Source organism: Tribolium castaneum, chromosome 1 (genome assembly GCF_031307605.1).
Source record: "Tribolium castaneum strain GA2 chromosome 1, icTriCast1.1, whole genome shotgun sequence".
NCBI lineage: Eukaryota > Metazoa > Arthropoda > Insecta > Coleoptera > Tenebrionidae > Tribolium > Tribolium castaneum.
The window spans coordinates 8,822,947-8,836,211 of NC_087394.1; the positions used below are offsets into that span (position 1 = coordinate 8,822,947).

Genomic DNA, 13,265 nt, shown 5'->3' on the forward strand with positions numbered 1-13,265 from the left:
ATGATAAACAAGACAATTTTATAAAAACTCTGCTCGCATTTGTAACAGAACTGTCAAAATCTAGTTTTTTAAATAAAATTTTCGCCGTTTTTAAGCAAAAACCTAAAGAACTAGACGTTTTTAATTGGGACCTTCTTCAAGCACTTTTCTACAAGGAATCTAAATTTGTCTTCGTATTTCCCAAGGCGTTCTTGATGTCAGAGTTACAACACTCAACTTTGGTTTTTATTATGGAAGCCATATTCGCTTTTTGTATCTTAAAAAAATTAATTAAAACATAAATAAAAATAAATAAATTAATTAAATAAAAATTTAATGGTGTACAAAGAAAACGTTGCTACAATACTTATTTAAAAACATAATGACATGATAACCAAGACAAATTTATAAAAATTCTTAGAACTGTCAAAATTTAGTTTTTTATAGATTTTTGACGTTTTTTCCAAAGCTCTTGCAAAAACACTTTTTTCTTAATTCTAATTAGCATGTAAGATTCGATCATATCATGTGATATATCTTTGTAATCAGAAAAAAACTTTTCAAGAATGCAAGTATTAAATATGGCGTCCATAAGAAAAACCAATTGAGTGTTGTAATTCTGACATCAAGAACGCCTTGGAAAACGAATTTCTTGTTAAAGAGTACCTGAAGAATGTCCTTCTTAAAAACGTCTAGTTCTTTTGGTTTTCGCTTAAAAAAATACAAACAAAATTACGAATTCTTGATTTATCTTAATAATTCAAAAACTAAAAATGATATCAAATTTTTTTCAGATAATTGTAACTTTGCTCTAATTTGACCGATCTCGTATCCCTTATAATAAACGGACACCCTGTATAAATTAGTCAGGATTTGGGTGAAGTTTATATATTTTACAAAATAAAGCGTTGATTTACATTTTTGAATTTTAATCAAGAATAACACAATTTTATAAATATTGATGTACATTATAAATTCGATTTGCTGCATAGGCAGTTTGTAGTGGTATTATTTTTGGAATAATAGATTTGTTTTGGTTGTGTTGATAATGTTGTAGTGCTCCTCGAATGGGATTTTATAATGGGTCATTAATATCAAGCAAAATTCTCCAAAACGGTGATTTATCGTGTCTCTGTGTTTGTTCTGCCTCCTGTTACGTTAGATTTAAACAGTTTGACGAGAGGGATATTTTGATTTATTGTGTGGGTCTGTTGATACATTTACGGTGTAACATTCCGATCCGGATTCGATTAAAGTGGGCAACAGAGGTGTTGTTTGTGTTGATAAAAAATAGCCATGAATGGCTTCAATCATCAACAAGAGGTTTAATTGGAAATTTCAACAGGTCGCGATGTAATTTGGTGAAGTTGTTACTGTGCCACTGGGATGTTGTATTGTGGATGTGCACTCGAATAACCACCGTTACAAACCGACATGGTACTTATGACGACATGAGATCTCATCTGTTTGGGACACTGCCATGGATAAAGCTTATGTTGCTGCTTCTCGTTTCTTCGGCCATAGGTAAGCCCAAGAATTTTTTCTAAATACAATTTTTTATTGTCTGATAACTACATTCTCTAAAATTAATTCGAGAAAACAATTTTTAGTTCATTTAGTTTAAATCAACTGCACTTTTTGAATCTAAAGGACTGATTTTATCGAAAATTTTGATCACACTATTTTACAATTATACAGCGTGCTCAAAAACTGGCGCACCAACTCAATGGTGTGTGGTAGAGTTACATATAAAGGTAAAAATAGTAAATAAATTCTTTGTATTAAAGTTATTGAGAAATAACTAATTTTAGGTAAACGATATGTGGCAACGTTGTTTAACAGTCATGATAGCAATAGAATTTGAGTAACAATAAAAATAAATTATTTTTGAAACGGTTTCCTAGGAAATAATTCCCAGTGTTGGTACATCTACACATTGTGATTTTTTGGATGGATTTTAATTTTTTTAAATTAAAAAAAACTGTTAAAATCTGATAGTAAATTTTAAAATAATTACTTATCGTTTTGTTACGGAACGATTACCTGGTATGAAACATAAAAATATAAAAAAATAATGAAAACTAAAGAAGTTAACACAATAAGTTTGTAGCTCCAGATTTTTTAAAATATAACTTTAGGAATTTTTTCAACATTTTTTCCATAATCTGCACTTGCTTCTCAATAACGTACCACTGAATTGGTGCGCCAGTTTTTGAGCACCCTGTATACTGGAATATACATGAGTCTATAAAAGTAAATACATTTTTTTGAAACTCAAAAGAAAATAAACTTTATAAAAAAATATGGAGACATGAAAGAAAAAATACAGGTTTTAGAAAACTAGTCTGTTAAAAGTACACCTTTATAGTAAGTATCTCAAGAACTAAAAAAATCGGCGTTTACTTTTAAATACTCAATTTCTTCCTAAGTGCATGTATTTTCTCAGATTTTTTCAATTTTTTTAATGAAAATTAATTAAAAATGTCTCGGTGATCAACTTTTGAATGTTGTTTTGTGCAAGGATTACGAATAAAAATGTCGGTAGCCTTAAAAAAGGTGGACAAAAGTATTTGTTTGTTCTCTCTCAAGTAAATGGCGACTTAATTCAAAGTGGTTTAATTAGTAACTAATTAGTTATTAGTATCGATAATTATTTTTTTTTAATTCGCAACTTTGAAATTTTATTGCGATTAAATCAGCTACACAATGAGCAAACTTTTAATAATTTTTTGTGACTAGCGACAGAAGTTTTTGCATATTTTTTTGCACAAATTAACAAATGCGCATGCAATATTATGATGTTAGGAGTAATTAATTTTAAGTGTAAGGAATTGTAAAAAAACACATGGTTAATATTTATTAGTATTTATTTGTAAACGTAGATTTTTGTATGGTTATTATTTGTAGAGATACAGACTTACCCTGTACAATATAGAGACTGAATCAAAAGTAGTGCACATCTTTGTTACTGAACATTTTGAAAAAAATTCTCGAACAGGTGACATCATAGCAATATTCATTTAAATAACAACCTACATTTTTGTTTACTGTTTTTGATTGGAGAGTTCTTTTTCTTTTCTGGTAGTCAAATAATAAAAAAATAAGTCAAAAATTAAAAATAAATAAATACAATAAAATAATATTGACATTTACACACAAAAAAAGGTTTTATATTTGAGTTTTATTCTTGTTTTATTTAGTTACTTAATATTAAAACTAAACACAAATTTATAAAAATAAAGCGAGAACAGCTGTTAAAGCCCAGTGTATAAAATTCTAAATAATTCTAAATAACTTTTTTAAGCAGACTACAACTACAGCAATCTGTGAATGGTTAAATTTTTGAATGGCGATTTTAAGAGTTCAGTTTTTAAAACTGAAAGCTTGTTAATTAATTACTAACATTTTTTGTTCTTAAATTTAACGTTGTTTATCTTTTTTTCTATAAGACAGTTTAGTTTTTAAAACTGAAAAGTTATTGATTAATTACCAACAATTTTTGTTATTAAATCTGACTTTGTTTACTAAATTTTATTTGTTTTTCTGTAAGACAGCCCTCAACTCCAAACAGTAAATAATTATGTATGATGTTCAGCTATTAAAAGTAAGAGCAGCAATAGGTTTTTGGTCATGTTTCTATTTAATCTTGAATTGTATACTTGAAGTCTCAAGTTGCCCAACAACAATCGGAAACGTACTTCAGTTGTATTTTTTAAAGATAAAATTTGGAATTGCTAACTCAAACTGTCATATGTTAATTTACTTTGTATTTTATATTTTTTGTGTGTTGAAATTTTTATTCAAATTAAAACTTTTTATTACATTTTATTTATTATTATTATTATTTATCTTGTTACTATCATGTATTTGATGAAGTCGTAGAAAAAAATTGTGTTTAGCTCATGAAATTTTTTTTTAAGATCACGAATATAACTCGCCTTCGCCTCGTTTAGTGAAGTATTCTTTCGTTTACTAGAACATTAATTACTGGGCGGGACCAAAAGTAATACACTAAATTCTTGTCTTTTTATTAAAAAAACTTAAACACGTCGATTTTATTTTTGTTAATACAAACATTTCTAATTAGTCCAACTTTATAACGTTAACTGAATGAAATAATGAAAAAAATTATAAAATGACAAAGTTAAATAAAAAAGTTATAGACAAGTACACATAAGGCGCTTTACTTTTGCTTTTATATTGTTTTTAAATAATTGCACTTAATGAAACCTAAACACAAACAAAAAAAAATAGAAAACAATCATTTCTTATAAAAATAAAGCAAGAACAGAAACATAAAGCTTTTTGTATAAAGCTATTATTATTTGATTTATTTCTTTTATTTTTTTATTTTTTGTTTTTTTAATTTTTTTACTTACTAGAAGGATAAAGGAATACACCTACCATTGAAAACAGTAAACAAAAAAGTCTTGTAATTAAAAATAAAAAAACATTAAAGAAAGTATAAAAACATTGCAATTACAAAATACAATGGACCTATAACAGGATTGTTTTCAACAATGACCCATTAATTTTGGCATTACTTTTGTTCAGTCTGTCTAGTTTCAGTCAACAGTTTTGGTTAAACAACGCATCCAACAATCCAAAAAGCGGTTCAATTTTTATGAAACTGTAAAAATCGGTATATTATATTTTTATTATGAAATTGTATGTAGACGAATAAAGGTTGGATCAACGGGTTTCATGTTGGGATTTAGCGTAATAATTTTAAGCTCGACCGATTCTTTTATCATTTCACTGTAGATAACAAAGAACTTTAGCAAACGTCAAGTAGTCAAGTGTTCGTAGCGCAGAAATCATGTTAATGTGGAGAGTAAAAGAAAGTGTTTTGTGAAACAAAATGTGATTATTTTATTGCACGATAGAGTTGCATTTTGGTAAAAATAAAACTTTCAGCAAAGAATGAAATTATTAATGATAGTATTTTATTGGCCTTTGTTATAAAATTAAATAAAAACTAATGGAAACGTCCAAATGTTTACTGGCTCCAATATTGGCGTTATAGAGAATCGTTTATCAATTCCAAATCAATTTCGAGTCGTTTGTCATGTCCCGAACTTATAATATGCAGGTTATTTGTCATTTTGGCCCTAATATCGCGTCTGAGAGAAGTGCATTACTATTTCACAATAATTCAGAATTATATTACCTGAAACATATTATTCCAAAGTGGAAATAACTCAATACGGCGTGCTTATTTGACTAAGCGTTAACTCTGAAATTTCATTGTTTTCGAATGCTGAAAAAAGTTCATTTTAATTTATATTCAAACGAATTTAAATGCAAAGTTTAGATAAGTTTAGGCTCCGAGGGGACTTTCCCTGAAATTTATTTAACTGGTTTAGCTAACACAAACGGGCCGAAAGAGCAACGTCTTATTTTCTTGTTTTTACAGCACCACTGTTTAATAATTCTCTATTCCGAAATAAATATAATTAGAAAGGAGCAAAGGTCTCACTTGCCATTCTCTTTTAAAACGAACACACTTTTATCTTTTCTTTTCCGTCTTGCAAGTTTTCTCCACGTTGCCCTGCTCACAATGGGTAATAAAACCTACATTTTACGAGAACATGTGAAGTTTCTTTATTGTACTTGCGAAGACATTAACTTTGTCTGAAAATCAAGACGTGTTTGAAAGGAGCACCTTTCAAAAGCTAGCTTCTGTAGTCGATTTTACCAATTTAAAGTGCGCGCCAGCCCAGAACGGTCTCCCTAAGATCACTAGCGCCATCCCCTAGCGGGGGTGTTGGGAAAAACTCCCTCTCGCTCACTGCCCTTCGTCGAGGACAGACCCTTGTAAATAGCGTGTAAATAAAATCTTTTAAAATCCCCGTCAGTTTAAGTCATCCGACCCCCAAAACTTCCCACAAATCATCAGGTGTGGGGTAGAAGAAGCCCGTAAGTGTTCTTTTTTTGTGAATTAGTGATTTAGACTTTTGATAAATTAAGAAAAGTTGTGACCACGTGGTGGGTACTGCCGTGTGGGGAAATATGGCGAAACTGGGAGAAGTGGGTGAATTAGGAGACAACATTAGGAAGGCTCCGGTCAGTTCGGCGCGTACGCTTTTTAATATTCTATTCGGAACGGGCCAAAGACTAAACCGTACAAAAATTTGTGACTTTGAGGGTTTCGTGTGGGAGGTAGACTCGGATGAATGTCAACAGAAAATTGAAAACATAAAAAGGGGGTACAGTGTCGCGGAACTTACGGCGGTTTGCGTGCTTTTGGGTATAAGTTACGATGGGACAGCAGAGGACCTCGCGACGCGGCTGTGCATCGCATTAACAGACTTTAGTGCCCTCAATGCCGTTGCGGAAGTGGAGGATGACGAAGAGGAAGACATCCATACCGTAGCTAATGATACAGAAGTGGCGACGGGCAATCGACCTGCTTCGAGACAACAAATCATGCCGCAGACCCCAGTGCCGAATTTTTCGATATCGTTTAGAGACGTGGAGGATTCGATACGACCCTTTTCAGGCACAGACCCGGCGTATCCAGTCGAAAAGTTCGTGGCTGATTTTGAAGATTTGGCAATGTTGTTGGGATGGGGAGATTTGCAATCATTTTTATTTGCAAAAAAGTCGTTAATCGGGTTAGCCAAAATGTTTGTCCAGGGTTTACACGGAGTAAGGACGTGGTACGACCTCAAAACTCGATTAGTGCGAGAGTTCGCGGCCAAAATAAACAGCGCGGAGTTGCATCAACAATTACGGGAAAGAAAAATGAAAAAAAGTGAATCTGCGTATGAATATTTTCTTTTGATGAAGGAGTTGGCTTCACGGGGCAATATTGAAGAAGAAGCGGTGGTGCACTACATCGTAGAAGGAATCTTAGATGACAGTGAAAACAAATTAATGTTGTACGAGGCGTCCAGCTACGACCAATTACGAATTAAATTAGAAGTCTACGAAAAATTTAAGCGATCGAAAAATCTGAAAATTGCCGGATCCAGCAGAGGAGAGTACCGGGGGGTTAAGGAAAAACCGAAAACGTCCGCATTTGCCGAAGACAAAAAGCATTTGGGCCCAATTCCAAGGAAATGTTTTAATTGCAGCCTTATAGGACACGTAGCGGCCCAATGTCCGAAACCGAAGAGGGAGAAAGGTTCTTGTTACGGCTGTGGGAAACTGGACCATGTCATAGCAAATTGTTCCGATAGAAAAAGGAAAGAGAGGCCCATTGAGCGAAGCGAAACGGCAAGGAATCACGCAATGCTTGTCGAGAAGTCGGGGAGAGACTGCGAAGTTGCGGTGGACCTTGAATTAGGTGATATTGCTAAAAATCTTTTAGGTGTAGTTGATTCAGGTAGTCCTATATCTTTCATAAAATCATTCCTCATACCACACAATTTGCGTAAGCCTTATTTGGACACTCAGTGTTACACCGGGATTAATTCTTCAAAATTGATAATTTTAGCTCTTTACGAAGGAACTGTGTTTGTAAATAGTATTAAGACGTCTATCCTATTTCATGTCGTACCTGATGAAACAATGAAGTATGATGTCGCATTGGGAAGGAATTTTTTGTTCACTTCGGGATTGAAAATAAGTTTTGACGATAATAATATGATAATTGAACAAAAACCTAATGAGCGACGCGAAAGTTTTGATAATGAATTGCTCTTAATCGACACCACAGTGTTTGAAGGCAAGGAATTAGATTGTGTTATAAATCCTGAATTACCTCGAGAAACTTTACAAAAGGTAGAAAATTTAGTTTATGAATATAACCTGCCTAAAGTCAATGATACCCAAGGCACTCCGACCGATTTTCAAACCAAAATTATTTTAAGACCGGATCATACTCCTTTTAATTTTTATCCTAGGCGTTTGTCTTTTTACGAAAAAACTCAATTACAAAAGATTTTAGATGATTTACAAAGAGAAGGCATTATTAAGGAAAGCAACTCACCTTATGCTTCTCCAATTGTTTTGGTACCCAAAAAATCAGGAGAATTAAGGCTGTGTGTAGATTTTAGAGAATTAAATAAATTAGTAGTAAAAGATAGATATCCTTTACCTTTTATTGACGACGAATTGGATAAGCTAAGAGACAGGCGTTATTTTACTAAATTGGATTTAAAAAGTGCATTTCACCAAATTAAACTAGCAGAGGACTCTACGCAATATACGTCATTCATTACTCCAATGGGCCAATATGAATATGAACGATTACCTTTCGGGTTTTGTAACAGTCCCAGTATTTTTATGAGGTATATACACGCAATTTTTAGGGATTTGGTAAGAGAATCAAAAATTTGTATCTTTTTAGACGACATTTTAATACCTTCTGTGACTATCGAAGAAAATTTGCAACTTTTAAAAACGGTGTTGGTAAGGCTCAAAACAAACAATTTAGAGTTGAGATTAGATAAATGCTATTTCCTTATGACTAGTATTTGCTACTTAGGATATGATATTAATTCAGAAGGAATTTCTCCTACGTCGGAGCACATTGATTCTGTTTTTCGTTTTCCAGTCCCCACTAACGCTAAACAATTACAAAGCTTCTTAGGACTAATAAGCTACTTCCGGAGATTTATTAAGGATTTTTCGATATTCGCAAAGCCTTTATATGACTTAATTAAAAAAAATGCCGTTTTTGAATTTAAGGAAAAAGAGCTGACAGCTTTTGAATTATTAAAAAATTTACTTGTATCTCACCCCATACTTGCCATTTATTCACCTAACGCAGAGACAGAGCTTCATTGTGACGCATCAGCTGAAGGATTTGGTGCCGTTTTACTACAAAAACAACCGGATAATAAATTCCATCCGATTTCATTTTTTAGCAAAAGGACCACGGGAAATGAGAGTAAATATCACAGCTATGAATTAGAGTGTTTGGCGATTATATATGCCCTGAAACGGTATCATCCTTATTTGCAAGGTATCAAATTTAAAATTGTTACAGATTGTAATAGTATCACCTTAACCTTACATAAAAAGGAGTTGAATCCCAGAATAGCTAGATGGGCATTGTTTTTACAAAATTATGATTACATGTTAGAGCACAGAAATGGCAATCAAATGAAACACGTAGATGCTCTTAGTCGAAATCATGTGCTTATTTTGGAAGATAATACATTTGAGCAAAATTTGTCTTTCAAACAAAATCAAGATTCTTCTTTAGCTGAAATTCGTAATTTACTAGAAAATCAGGAACATTCAAAATTCGAATTAAGAAACGGGCTAATCTATTATAAGTTTAAGAATAAGTCGTTATTTTATATACCCGCAAAAATGGAACAGCAAGTAATTAGAAAATATCATGATGATTTTGGACACTTAGGTGTAGATAAAGTAGTAGAATTGATTACAAGGTATTATTGGTTTCCTAAATTACGGTCTAAAGTTAGTGAATATATATCAAATTGTCTGAAGTGCATATCTTTTTCTCCTAACTCAGGTAAACAGGAAGGTGAGTTACATAATATTCCTAAAGGCGAGGAACCTTTTCAAATTGTGCATATTGACCACTACGGTCCTCTTGAAAAAAGTACTACCCAACATAAATATGTTTTTGAAATTATAGATACCTTCAGTAAATTTGTAAAGTTATACCCGACTAAGACGGCCAATAGTGATGAGGTAATAAAGCACCTAAAAACTTATTTTCAATACTACAGCAAGCCTAAAAAATTTTTAATATCAGATAGGGGTACTGCCTTTACTTCAAATAAATTTAAATCATTTATGGAATCTGAAAACATCAAGCATGTATTGATAGCTACAGCGGCTCCTAAAGCGAATGGACAAATAGAAAGAGTTAATCGCGTATTAACACCCATGCTTGCCAAACTGACGGTAGAGTTAAATAAATGGGACAAAAGTTTACCACAACTCGAACTAGTTCTAAGTAATGCAGTAAATCGTTCCACGGGGTATTCCCCTTCAAAATTACTATTTGGGGTCAATCAAAGCTACTTGGAGGATGATAATATTAAAACGTATTTAGAGTCTATACAAAAGGATAGTCGTGATTTACTTACAATTAGGGCCGAAGCAAGTACGAAAATGGAATTGGTCGGTAAATATAATAAAGACCAATTTGACAACCGTCATAAGAGTCCTAGAAAATACCAGGTAGGTGATTATGTTGTAATTAAAAACGTGGATGTAAGTGTGGGCGTCAATAAAAAATTAATACCAAAATTTAGAGGCCCCTATATGGTGTCAGAAATCTATTCAAATGACAGATACCTTTTGAAAGACATTCATGGCTTTCAACATACGCAAGTACCGTTCTCTGGAGTGTACGATACTTCCAGAATGAGACCATGGTTGTCGAGTGATTGCAATTCACTTGTCAAGCTTAATTAGTTAGTTAGAATTTGTAGTTAGCAATGCATTGTTGGTATTCCCATTGCTGACAACTCTACTAAAACAGTTTTAATATCTATTTGTTCTGCAATCACCCTTTTCATTTATATAATTGTAATAGATTATAAGTTTTAAAGTTAAGTTTTCTGTGTTTTAAAAGTTTGTTATTTACGGATTATGAATTTTTGAATTTTATGTCTCTTATGAATTATGATGGACTAAGTACAGTTATGAATTTTTGAATTTTATGTCGCTTATGTCTCTTATGAATTATAATGCATTATGTATTATGTATGAATTCATTTATACTTGATGAATTTGCTTATGTTATTATGTTTATTATGTTTTTTTATGTTTATGTGCAATTATGTTTAAGTTTACCTAAGAATTTTATGGAATTTTAGTTATGTTTACCAGGTTTAGGTTACATTTATGAATTTTGAAAAACTTATGCTACCATCCTTATGTTATATCGATCGAGGGCGATCGAAGTCAGGCTGGCCGAGTTGTAGTCGATTTTACCAATTTAAAGTGCGCGCCAGCCCAGAACGGTCTCCCTAAGATCACTAGCGCCATCCCCTAGCGGGGGTGTTGGGAAAAACTCCCTCTCGCTCACTGCCCTTCGTCGAGGACAGACCCTTGTAAATAGCGTGTAAATAAAATCTTTTAAAATCCCCGTCAGTTTAAGTCATCCGACCCCCAAAACTTCCCACACTTCAAAGGATGACTGACTAGTGGGATTGGATTGCAAACTTGTTTAAAAATTCGACGAGTGTTGGATTGCAACAACACCCGCATTTGTGGCCAGCTTTTAAAATAAAGCACAGATGAAGTTTTGCTGAAACGTTCGCATGAGCGGGAAATTTGATTCAATCGATTTAAAGTTATTGGCGGTACGGAATCTTGCTGAAAAGGAGGTCAGCTAATAAAAAATAATTTCTCAATAAAAATGCATTAAGTTTTTCGAAACTCATATCAGCTAGTGGGTGGTGCAATATTTCGCTCCTGTAATTTATTCTTTACGCTACACAGCCCCCACAACACATTCAAATTCTAAGCAATTTACCATGAAAATTATTCTTTGCTGGCGTCTTCTTTGCTTATAGTAAATATGGCTGTAAAATGCAGGAATTGGGAAAGATAAGTGTGGCAGCCAAGCCGTAACGACTTGTATGAAAGATACTTTTCTTTTTTACCAAATATGCTGAAACGCTACGAGTTTTCTTTCTCTAAATTGCACCAACTTTATTTCACTTCTGCAATTTTTACAATTTCAACATATAATGGCTGTTAACGCGCTCTTTAAGTGCGGAAATGAGTCATTTCAGTGGTTAGCGTATTTTTCACAAAATTGCTGGCAAAGTCAACGACCAGAAAAAAGTTATATTTAAGAGTATAAATATTAAGAGTTTTTATAATTTTATTTTGAATAAATTCCTCTGAAAAAAAATGTTACCATGGAGGTAATAAGAGCAGATGGTCCCATCACTATTAAGGCAATAAAAATAGATAGGCAAAAAAACCGCCTCGGGCTGAAAGGACTTTACAAAAACTGAAATGAGCTGAATTAATCTGTAATCACCTGAACTAAGGCAAAAAATTAGAAAGAACATTTTTCGAAATCTGGACATAAAAAAATCTGAGATCTGGGAACAATATTAATTTTTCTTATCACTAATTAGTTTCTGTTTAGCAACGAACGTCAGAAACGGAAAATTTTAAGTCGTGAGCATTGCTTTTAACTTTAGTTTACTTCTTTGAAATTGACTTTATGAAATATATTTTACTTACTTATATTTTGTTGTGGATTATATTATGTTTGTACAAGGAATTTATGTTTTTTGGACAAGCTGACACAGACAGCAGCGTTTGATATGAAATTTATATAAATACTTTATATTTTTGTATAATTTCTTATAGTCAGAATTAATTAATTATGTAATAGTCCCTGCAAGAACGTTATTTCTTATTTCATTCTAAAGTAAACGTTGCTTAAATATAGTTTTGTGCAAAATATATGCAAAACAATTGGCGCTAGTTCACAAATTAAAAAAATTAATAATAAGTTTAAGAACACAAAAAATTAATTTTGTGTTTAGTGACAATTTTTATGAAGTACATTTAAAAAACTAATACGAATTACACTAAATTTAGCTCTACAGAGTTATTCTCGTATTCTCTCTAATCCGACCAATTAAAAATGCAACACAAAATTCAAATTGTAAAGATAAAAAAAAATTGCAAAGATAATGTGTCTCATAATAAATTAATATTAACTTAATTTTGTGATATGCTTTGTAAAGTTTCATTTTTACCTGATTAGGCCTGCAGTCTTATGTGAATAACCTTGTATATTTTTGCTATGCATGAAAATTATTTTATGATTTTTCTTCGCTTTTGTTAAACAAAATCAATTAGTACTTAACTAATATTGAATAGTTGCAAAAATTATTATTTCCCAGCATTTTAGATCAAACGATGCTTTTCTGAAAAAAATCCCTAAAAATCTTAATCCTAAAAAGTAATGAATTAAAAGCAATTCAAATAAACTTAAACATTTTTGGCATTTTTCGCACAAAACTTTATTTAAGCATTTTTTGTCTCAAAATTACTTATTTTATTAATAAATTTTATTAATACAGTTGGACTTCGATAACCCGAACAGGCCAACTTATCAGCAGAATATCGAGTTTTCAAAAATTCGTGTTATCAAAAAGAACTGAAAAAAACCTAAGATACAAATGCAAATGGCCCTTAATTATTTTAAAATGTCCATATACTGTGATTAGTTCATCATTTTTTAAATTGTAAATAATATAATTTAAATTGTATTGACAATTATACTGTATTCATTTCTGGCGTAACTATAATATGTGTAGAGCTCTGATAGTGAAATAAATACCATTACTCTTACTATTGCTATATAAATATAACTATAA

General features: G+C 31.9%; 1 protein-coding gene across 2 annotated transcripts in view; it reads left to right on the forward strand.

Moving 5' to 3' along the window:
- tei (teiresias) overlaps nucleotides 1–13,265 on the forward strand; it is a 359,103-nt gene that overhangs the window by 21,228 nt on the left and 324,610 nt on the right. For both annotated transcript variants that reach the window (XM_064355624.1, XM_064355625.1), the window contains exon 2: nucleotides 1,325–1,503. In XM_064355624.1, coding sequence (XP_064211694.1) covers nucleotides 1,325–1,503 — 179 coding nt within the window. The remainder of the gene's footprint in view (nucleotides 1–1,324; nucleotides 1,504–13,265) is intronic.